This window comes from Chrysochloris asiatica, unplaced genomic scaffold (assembly GCF_000296735.1).
Source record: "Chrysochloris asiatica unplaced genomic scaffold, ChrAsi1.0 scaffold00303, whole genome shotgun sequence".
NCBI lineage: Eukaryota > Metazoa > Chordata > Mammalia > Afrosoricida > Chrysochloridae > Chrysochloris > Chrysochloris asiatica.
This window is the reverse complement of record NW_006408821.1, coordinates 260450-271370: the sequence shown is the minus strand read 5'-3', so window position 1 is coordinate 271370 and position 10921 is coordinate 260450. Positions and strand designations below refer to the sequence as shown.

At 34.8% G+C, this 10921-nt stretch overlaps 1 protein-coding gene across 1 annotated transcript in view; it reads right to left on the bottom strand.

Moving 5' to 3' along the window:
• UBA6 (ubiquitin-like modifier activating enzyme 6) overlaps nt 1-10921 on the bottom strand; it is a 144894-nt gene that overhangs the window by 35474 nt on the left and 98499 nt on the right. Inside the window, exons 18-22 of the mRNA XM_006874816.1 lie at nt 10118-10195; nt 7418-7599; nt 4856-4961; nt 2187-2276; nt 1985-2065 (exon numbers count right to left, since the gene is read on the bottom strand). Coding sequence (XP_006874878.1) covers nt 1985-2065; nt 2187-2276; nt 4856-4961; nt 7418-7599; nt 10118-10195 — 537 coding nt within the window. The remainder of the gene's footprint in view (nt 1-1984; nt 2066-2186; nt 2277-4855; nt 4962-7417; nt 7600-10117; nt 10196-10921) is intronic.

The window sequence follows — 10921 nt, the reverse complement described above, 5'->3', positions numbered from 1 at the left end:
TTATTATACTTTGGCTTCTTGAGCTACCTTTTGAAAATTTCTGTACAGCTCTTTTACTTTCTCATTTTTCAGCTGCTTTAGCTTCTCTAAGCTGAAGAGCAAGTTTCAGAGTCTATCCTGATATTCACTTTGTTCTTTTCTTTTAATGCTGTCTTTTTAATGATGTTTTGTTTTCTTCATGCATGATGTCCCTTATGTCGTCCCCAAACTCGTCTGGTCTTTTGTTGCTGGTGTCTAGTCCATCAAATCTGTTCTTGAAATGGTCTCCAAAATCAGTTAGGATATGCTCAAGGTCTTATTTTGGCTCTTGTGGACTTTTAAAAAACTTTCTTCAGCTTCATCCTGAACTTGCATACATATACTTGATGGTCTGGTCCAATCAGCCCTTGGCCTTGTTTTGAGCTTCTTATCTTCATAGTTCTCCCCATAGATGTCATCAAATTAATTCCTGTGAATCCCATCTGTTGAGGTCGATGTGTACAGCCACCATTCATGTTGTTGAAAAAAAGTATTATTTAGAAGTCATTGGTCTTTCAAAATTTTATCACCAAGGCCATGTAAGCCCCAGCATGTATTACTTCATCACAGTCATATCCTCCAACAACTGATCCTTCATCTTTGTTTCCAACCTTTGCATTGCAATCAACAGTAATTATCTCTGCATCTTGACTGCACATATAATCAACTTGAATTCTTCAATTTCATCATCACTGGGTTTAGTGTTGGGTGTCAATTTGAAAAACAGTGGTATTGAAAAATAGTGTTACTAACTAGTCTTCCTTTTAGGTGTATGGATATTATTCTATCACAGATAGCATTGCAATGAAAGACAGAAATGCTCTTTATGTCGACGGATGCAATGTCATTCCTCTTCAACTTGCTGTTCCTGGTATATAGTAAACCATGATTGCTTGATTCAAATTGGTCAGTACAAATCTATTTCAGCTCATTAATGCCTAGGATATTGATCTTTATGTATTCCATTTTGTTTTTTGACAACTTCCAAGTTTCTTACATTCCTATATTTCATAAATCCCTCATCCCATGTTATTATTAACAGATGTTTGTAGTTGTTTCTCCCCATTTTGAGTTGTGCCACATCAGCAAAAGAAGGTCCCAAAGCTTTGTTCCATTCATATCATTAATGTTATTACTACTTTGGGGAAGCAGCTCTTCCACAGTTGTATTCTGAGTGTCTTTCAATTTCAGGGACTCATCTTTTGGCACTATAACTGACAATGTACTGCTGCTATTTATAAGGTCTTAAGTGGCTAATCATTCAGAAATGGTCTGCTTCTCCGCCCTACTCTTAGTCTGGAAGTCCTGCTGAAAGCTGTTTACCATGGGTAATCATGGCAAAACCTTGGTGCTATAGCTTCCAGCATCACAGGACTATATTAGGCCCCACAGTACAACAAACTGACAGACGAGTAGTGGATGAATAGAGATCAATTATTGTACACTGGATCCCCGCATGCAAGCTTTCAAGACCCCAGGCACTACCCATCGAAATAGGAGGTAGAAGAGAAGCACTAAACATGTTAATAGATCAGATAATTGAGATATGCCATAATGCAAAACATCCAAAATCAAGAAATCAAATCCTATGAGGTCTTGGTTGAACACAAGCAGCCTGAGCAGCTTTATGTCTCATTTCACATGTACAATATTGTTGTACTCACCTCCTTAAGAAGGAAAAAACAAACCATTTGTAGGCAACTTAAAATAGGAGCCTGGTAATGCAAGTGGTTTGTGATCAGATACTAACCTTAAGTTTGACAGTTCTGAGCCCTACCTAACAGCTTAGCAGAGGATAAAGACCTGGAAACTGTTTCTATAAAGATTTCAGCCAAGAAATCCCCATGAATCAGTTCTACTCTATAGCACTTGAGTTGAGGACTGACAAAAGCTTATGAAAAGCAACTTTAAATTAGACTACATTGAAAACGCACATTATTTTTTATTAAAACGTAGTGATATTTACCTGTAAGACTTCTTCGGCAGAATGATGGGTTTGCCAAAACTTGTTGAACAATGAAGGCTTTTGGGAAAAGGAACTTTCAAACTATAAAAGAGGCGGGGTTGGGGAGAAGGGAGAAAGCACGTTACAAATAATGTTTAAAAGCTAGAAATACCATCGTTTTCCTATTTCAAAGAAAATAAACATCTTGAAAAAGGAGTTTTACCTTATCTCTTGCCCACTGTATAGTGTGTTCGATAGCAGCTGGAAAGGACTTTAGAGTACAAAATGGTATTTCCTCTTCCGGGGGATCCCTCTAATTTATGAAATATGACAAATAATAGTTAAAAAAAAGCAATGAAAATTTATTATTACTATATTTTCTTTTTCAATTTTTTGTTTAATTTTGAGTGCTTTAAGACCACTAAAAATTAAAATCCAAACACGTATTTGCTTTTCTTTTTCTTAGCCAATGAAAAGAGGAAAAGGTAATTCTAACACCTAAACTGTTAAAACAGAATATAACAATCAATAAGGATGACTATTATCTGCGCATTTCTTTGACCCTTATTATGTAAGGTGATTATCAAAATAATTCTTCTGGTGTCCTCCAAAATCACAGGGACATTAAAAATGTACAATAGTCTCTACTTTGAACTTAATTCATGAATCCCCCAGTAAAATGGCTCAGCATACTAGAAATTCCTCCAGGTGGAAAAAGTTGGGGAGCAATGAGCCTATGAATTCAGTGTTTGCTATAATTTCTTGCAAAAGATACTAAATAATTGGCAAATGTCTATGCTGTCTCATATGGAATAAGTACTACTGAAGAAATCTGTATTTTAACATACGGTATATTTTACCTACTTTTACTGTTTTACTCAATCTTAAAAGACCCTTTTGTTTTTTTTAAATGTTTTATTGTGAATTATATGATAGTTTACATGAGAGAACCTCAGTTCCATATTCATTCCATCGTATATCATTACATTGCCATGGTTCCAATCCCCTCCATGCCTTGTCTTCCGACCAAAGGGCATATCCTAGAAGCCCGTACTCTAACCCCCGCCTCCCCTCAGTCTTCGGCCCATAGTTCCTTTCCCTCTTTGGATCCAAAGTCCCCAGCCGCTTCATCCCTCCTTGTCATCATCTCTGTAAATGACCCTTTTTGTCTCTTTTTACTTAGGGATTTATATTTTAGTTTAAAAACAGTGAATTATTATCAAATATTTTAAAATTCAAAAGAGGGAAGTTAGAAAAGTATTAAAATATGATTTTGATGAATGTGATGGCAAGATTATAAACATAAAGTCAGGATATATGAAAAATTTATGAAAGAAGGTTAGATAGGATCAAGGAAGCATTAAGAATTTTATAACAATCTACAGTTTGAAAAATGTTTAGTATGATATTTCATATTAGATATCATGATTTTCTTCTTTATCTAATCTTCAAACTAAGCTTGTCAATTTAGTTTATTATAATGTTTTCATTAGGTAAATTTTTAATTACATGAGAATAAATGGGAAAACAGCAAGCTAAAAAAATTGAAATTTTTTAGTAGGTCACAAGTGTACTCATTAAATAAATACTAATGTAGTCCTGGTGTGCCACTGTAGGATAAGCAATGGACCACAAGGTTAGTTTGAATTGCAAAGTCAGTAATTCAAATCTACCGGCAGCTCCTTGGGAACCCTTTACAAGGATGCTATGAGTTAGAATCAACTCAATGGCACTTAACTACAACAATCATGCTTGTAATTAACAAGGAACGCCAGTGGCACTAAAAATAAGAAGCAATGGACTGCTAACAACAGTGGTTCACAGTTATCAGCAGCTTATTGGGAGAAAGATGACGTTGTCCAATTCCATAAAGATCTGGTCTTGGTAAACGATATAGTGTCAGAATTGACTCAATGGCAGTGGGCTTGGATATTTGGTTTAATGCGCTCTTAATGATGTGCAATTTTACAACTTGAGCTTTTTTTTTTTCCGCAGGGGTAATAGATCTGGCTATATCTAGGGAGACAACTGATTTTTCAGTAAGATTTAAGGTGGCTCAGCAGTGTTTGAATTTTCATCAAGTTCAGAGATATTCTGATATGCATGGTAGGGATGAAAGTTACTAACCTAAATAAACATTAGATTTGAATGTATGACAACTAGACTGTATTCTTCACATGCCAGCAATTATCTAACAGAAGATCAGAGTATCAGAAAATTAATACAAAATCGGTTTTTTTTTTGGATACTTTTAGTCTTTATCTAAAGTCCTGGTGTGGTACTGTGGGCTAATGCGTCAGACTGCAAAGTTGTTTGAACTACAAGGTCGGCAGTTCAAGCTCACCAGCTTCTCCTTGGAAATACTATACAGGGTCGTTTTGGGTTGGAATCGACTTGATGGCACTCAACAAGTCTTTATCTAGAGTCCTGGTGTGGTGCTGTGGGTTAATGCTCTGGACTGCAAGGTTAGTTTAAACCACAAGGTTGGCAGTTCAAGTTCACCAGGGGCTCCTTGGAAATCCTATACAGGGTCACTATGAGTCAGAACCAACTTGATGGCACTTAATGATAACATTATTTAATCTAATAGTCTAATTGTTCTCATCAAGCAATCTTTTTAAACTGCTGGAAAACTAAACCACACAGTTCTGAAAAATCCACAGAAAACATAAGCAAAATATTCCAGAAACACCAGGAATAAAATTTTTTTGATCCAAGGAAAATTTCAATTTCAGTAAAAATTTTTAAAAATGTACATGGCACATATGTATGGGTACCATTGGCATCAAAAGAAGGAGGATTAGAAAAGCTAAATCAAATTTGTTGATTGAAGAAAATAAAGTTAAAATATAAAGAAAAGAGACATTTATTTCTAAATACTAGTTTACTCACATGACTATTATAGGATTCAGTCAAATGAGGTACAATAACTTCAGTGTGTCCCTTAGTGCCCATTGTTCCAGAATCCAGGAGAGGCCGCAGATTTGCTAAACAACGACTATTTGAAAAGATAAAGATAAATACGCAATAAACAAAACAGTGAGCAAAAATAACAAGAGGAAGACTTTTTTTTTTTTTATCACTTTGTGTTGACCATTTCACAGAAACTTTCTGATTGCAATACTTCAGGAAACAAATACAATATAGTATCAAAAACACATTCCTCAACCCTACTAAAACTCTGGCCTCTTACTACCACCACTGTGCTACCACCGCCATTACCACTGCCACTGCCACTACTACCACTACAGAAACAAATATAACAGTAGCAGTCATAACAACAACAAAATAATTCTGGAACTTTTTCTTAATTAAATGATATTACCCTTTTATCGTTTGCTTTCTGTTTTTTCTTTTATTCTGACTATAATTTTTCTATCCAACTGTTTCATTCTGTTGTGAGTCAGTACTGACTTGATGGCACCTAACAACAACAATAATCTCAATGAAGTGCTGGTAGGATAAGCACTGGATTGTTAACCACCAGGTTAGGTTGGCAGTTTGAGCTCATGAACTGCTCTGAAGGAGCCTTGGTTACTCTACATAGGGTTGCTATGAGTCAAAACTGACTGGAATGGCACCTAACAACAACAATATTTTCTTTATTCCAAGCACTATCAATCCTTCTTCTTAGTACTCATATTACAAAGGTAATTAAAAAATGACTGCTATATAATCACTGTTGTTGCTGTGGTTGTGCTGTCGAGTTGGTTCTGACAAGTGGCTGGTGGACTTGAATGCTCACCTTGTGGTTAGCAGTCCAGTGCTTATCCTATAGCGTCATAGCAGGACGCCTTTAGGAACCTCCTTATGTGGTACTGCAGGTTAACGCGCTAGACTGCAAAGTTAGTTTGAACTGCAATGTCAGTGGTTCAAGCTCAACAGCTGTTCCTAGAAAACCTTATACAGGGTTGTTATTAGTCGGAATTGACTCGACAGCACTAAACAATAATAAACAAACAGATCAAAATACGAAGCTACTGTTGCTTGACATATCCTCCACATAGGTCTATATACCTCTCTAAACCTTCCCTGGAGAATTCTTTGCTTTCAATTTACACCATTTCAAAACAACAGTTTCAGCATTCTTCAGGGACTCAAATTATATTCCTTTCAAATGTTCTTTGAGTTTGGGAAACAAAAGTAGGTCTGAAGGGGCTACAGGGTGGATGAAGTTAAGGATTCCCAATGAAATTCTCATAGGACAGTCCTTGTTGCTTTGAAAAATGAGCAGGTGTGTTGTTGTGATGGGAAAATATTCCTCGTTGCTACATCTTAACCTTTTTCTCACTAATGCAATTTTTAGGTTTCATAAAACTTCTTCCTAGTTAAGTTGCCAGTGATTGTCTCAAAGTCCTATGAAAATATATAAATATTACTTCCTTTGTAACCTGAAAAAAGTTAATATAACCTTCTGAGGTGACCTCTCTGCCTTTAATTTAACTGGCTAAGCATATCTTCTAAAAAGCTAGTTGTGATTGTACCTTTTAGAAGGCACCCTAATAAGATGATGACAAGTATATTCTGAGAAAACCAGTCTGTGTACATCTACTGATTGCAGAGACATATTTAACACATTTTGCTTGGAATAAGCTCATGCATGTGTGAACTGGAGCTTTAGAAGCAAAAACTTTTGACTTACCCTTGTATTTATATTCTACAATTCAATTTATTTAGCTTTTCTTTCTTTTTTTTTCTGGCCTCTCTTCTGCCCAATATTTGATTCCAAAATTTCCACTGCACTTTACAACTGATAAATTCTCTTCTATAGATATATCTGTGCTAGCACCCTAATAGTAAGGAGTTATATAAAGACCTAAGAAAGATTATATAAGGAGTGCATATTACTCATTTATTTTTATACTCATTTAACATCATGTATTGTGCACTGAGGATACAGTAGTGGGAAAATAAATGGTCCCTGCATAAATGGTCTAATGAAGACACATACATTTAAAAAATATGATATTAACATGAAAGGAAACGTAAAAACTTGTAGAAGATTATCACAGAAGTATCTGATAGAGATTTAGGGGCTGAAGTCTGAAGAATGATATTCAGGTTGGAACTGGAAGAACGATGAAAGAGTAGGTAGGTAAATTTAGGGTCAGAGGTTTTGGAAAAAGAAATATAATTTCCCAACGATCTTAAAACAAGTCCCTGAGACAAAAAAAAAAGGTCCTGTAGAAGCCTACAAAAACTGAAACTGGAATAAGAGGAGCCAGGGAAAAACTGGTACATTTAAAAAACTTTTAACCTATGTTACAGATTTTAGATATTATTATACATGTATTGAGAAATCGTGTGTTTTTTAAATTTTTTTTGTCTGAAAAATACTACATTATGGATATAATATATAATGAGAATTTTCAGTTAAGTTTCAATAAGTAGGTGTAAGAAATAGAATTAAACACAACAACAAAGTTTTCATGAACCACAATTTCAAGAACATACCTGTCTACATATCTTCTGGCTTCCACATTATCTAATGCTGTAACAATTATATCTTGTTTATTATAGAACTCATCATTGTAAATGGTCTCAGTGGCTGGACATACTTTATTCAGATGTGCGTCTATCTTTAATTGAGGATTTATTTTTAGGGTTGCATCAGCAGCAGTATAGCTTTTAGGTTTCTAAACAAATGAAAACAAATTAGCTAAGAAATGGAAGGAAGGAATGCTAAAAAAAAAAACATGACAGGCTATACATGAGGTTACACACTTATTCAGAATATATCCATTTGATAAAAGTAATAAGATCATTTTCACTTCTTGTTTGTGGACATTATATTCACTGTAGTTACACTACACATTTACTAACGTACATTTTTAGTTTGAATAACCTAAACAGGCTGAATAACCTATACATTATTAATAAAAAATCCTGGTGTGGTGCTGTGGGTTAATGCACTAGACTGAAAAGTCAGTTTGAAATACAAGAATGGCAGCTCAAGCTCACCAGCCACTCCATGGAAACTCTATACAGCGTTGCTATGGGTTGGTACTGACTCAATAGCACTTAACAACAACAATTATTAGTTTGAATAACTTATACAGGTTGAGTAACCTATACACTATTAATAAAAACCTATAACTATTAAAGAGTCCAAAAACCATGTTTTCCCCAAATAATTGTTTGAATTATTTAAGTGCCTAGGGAAAAAAAAGAGTGTACATAAGTAAAATACTAGAAATTCTGACACTAAAATATTATTTCTTATAGATATGGAAGCTTACTACTTTGAGTATTGTAATCTTTAGTTGTTAAGTAAACATTTTCAAACATTATTATATGTTCTACAGTTTTATAAAAAAAAAAAAGGCTATGCTAAATATAATTCGGAGTCCTGGTGTAGCACTGTGGGTTAATAATGCACAGTACTGCAAAGTTGGTTTGAACTGCAAAGTAGGCAGTTCAAGCTTACCAGCCGTTCCTCGGAAACCCTATGTAGGGTCGCTATGGGTTGGAATCAGCTCAATAGCACATAACAACAACAATTATAATACATTCTTTTCTTGAAATTCAGTGATCATTATTTAGTCATTTGGAAGGTGTTATCAAAGTTCACATACGAGTATCGGTTTTGCCATGAAATATCTTTAGAGTTGTTGTTGTTGTTAAGTGCCGTCGAGTCGGTTTCGACCCATAGCGACCCTGTACAGGGTTTCCGAGGCTGTAAATCTTTACAGGAGCAGATAGCCTCATCTTTCTCCCGTGGAGCAGCTGGTAGTTTCGAACTGCTGACCTTACGGTTCGCAGCCTGATTTGTAACCACTACGCTACCAGAGCTCCTTTAGAGTAGTCTGTTTGAATTCTTGCACAAAGTTTTAAGGATATTCCTGTATCTTTCACATGGTTAGTGTATCATGTTTCACTTCTAAGTGCTCTAAGGATATAAATCTGAAAATTTGTAAGAATTCAATAAATAAGAACAGACCTTTATAGTAAATTTATAAGTAAAATGTACAAAGTTAAGCAAATAGACTTTTGTGACATATTTTACCTCATAAAAGACCCTGTTACTTAACTCTTTATATTTAGACAGGTGAGGCGATTAGGTTAACATTTTATGCCACCTGCTTTAGTTACTTCTCTGTTCGTGACATTACTAAGCTTTGTTTTGCTAAAATTCCTAATGAACTGAACAGTAAAGGACACCAAGTGTAGTGCTGTAGGTTAAGCACTGGACTGTGAACCACAAGGTCAGCAGTTCAAATCTACCAGTTATTCCTCGGAAACCCTAAACAGGGTCACTGAATCAAAACCGACTTCACAGTACTTCCTGACAGGGGCCCTGGTGTGGCACTACAGGATAAGCTCTGGACTGCAAAGTCGGTTTGACCTGCAAGGCCAGTGGTTCAAAACCACCAGCTACTCCTCGAAAACCCTATATATGGTTCCTATGAGTCAGAACTGACAACATCAGCACTTTAACAACAAAGTAAAACCAAACTTGCTTGCCTAACTAAACTACTTCCTTTTCCTGATGGAAATATATTTGAGTCTACAGGAATGGTAGAAAAAGAGAAAAAAAAGTAGTCATTATAAAACAGGGATGTTAAATAGTCAAAAATCAAAAATTCCGAATGATAAATTTCACCTTTTTTGAAGCAAAGACTTAAAATAAAAAAAGGGCCAAACTTGTGATCTATTAATACCTCAAAACAGGGACCGTCTTTCCATGTCCTTGGTTTCTAAAACTAAGTATGTATACACACCTTGATGACTAATAAATGAAAATAAAAATACTACACTAAAGCCTATCAAAAGGAGCTCTGGTAGCGTAGTGGTTACGAATTGGGCTGCGAACCACAAGGTCAGCAGTTTGAAACTACCAGCTGTTCCATGGGAGAAAGATGAGGCGTTCTGCTCCTGTAAAGATTTACAGCCTTGGAAACCCTGTATGGGGTCTCTATGAGTCAGAACCGACTCCTCAGCACACAGTCAAAACCTGTCAAACGTGAATATAAAAAAATCAATATGAAAACCAATTTTTTCACTAAAAAACAATTATTTTCCCCTTTTATCATGCCCATTTTTGATAACCTTAGAGATCTTAATAAAGAACATATTATGTTTGTTTAAGCACCATTTTCTATACATAAAATTAGATATTCTATTTTTCCAGTGTTAAACATAATAGAAACATACCTGTATGTGATGGGGACGAAAAAGGAACTGCCTATTCAAGTTGGATTTTTCTATCAAGTCAGGATCTGTAACTGTAACCTAATATGAAGAAGAAAAAATTATTAAATTTTAATAATAGTTTAAGATTGATATTGCTTTTTTAAGTAAGTATACAATAATCTTAAATTACTCTCAGTTATTTTGGCTGGTCAAGGGTAAAAATATTTTAAAATAATCACCAACAGTACTCTTTTTATATGCTTACAACTACTTTGGAAACATGTAATGGGTTTCCCATAAAGGGAGCTAACCCTTCTTTCTAATGAATCTTTTCCATTATCTTTGTTCTTTCTTTCTGAAAATTGTAAACTTCTCTTGAACCTTTTAAATGTATCCTTTTTCATTAAAAAAGGTTATTTTTCTGTGGTATATTCTAAGTGGCGGGTCTATAACATAAATACTAGACTGTAAACTCCAAGGTCTCTATGACTCAATGGCACGTAACAATAGCAACAACATTGTAAGTACTTTTATTTATCTTCTATTAGTTCTCATTCTTTTATATCTATATTTAAAGGTTTACTGGCCATATCTGGCTTTTTGTAAAAATTAAAAATTTTTTAAAGTTAGTTTTATTATCTGTTGATTTTTTTGATTACCTGTAGCACTCTTCGTATCTACAAAGAGTCCTCAAAAAGGTAGTGGAAAATGCATAATATGAAAAAAATATGTATGGATTTAAAAATCTTTTTGCATCAAAATAAACATATACTGAGCTCTGGTAGCGTAATGGTTACGAATTGGGCTGCGAACCATAAGGTCAGC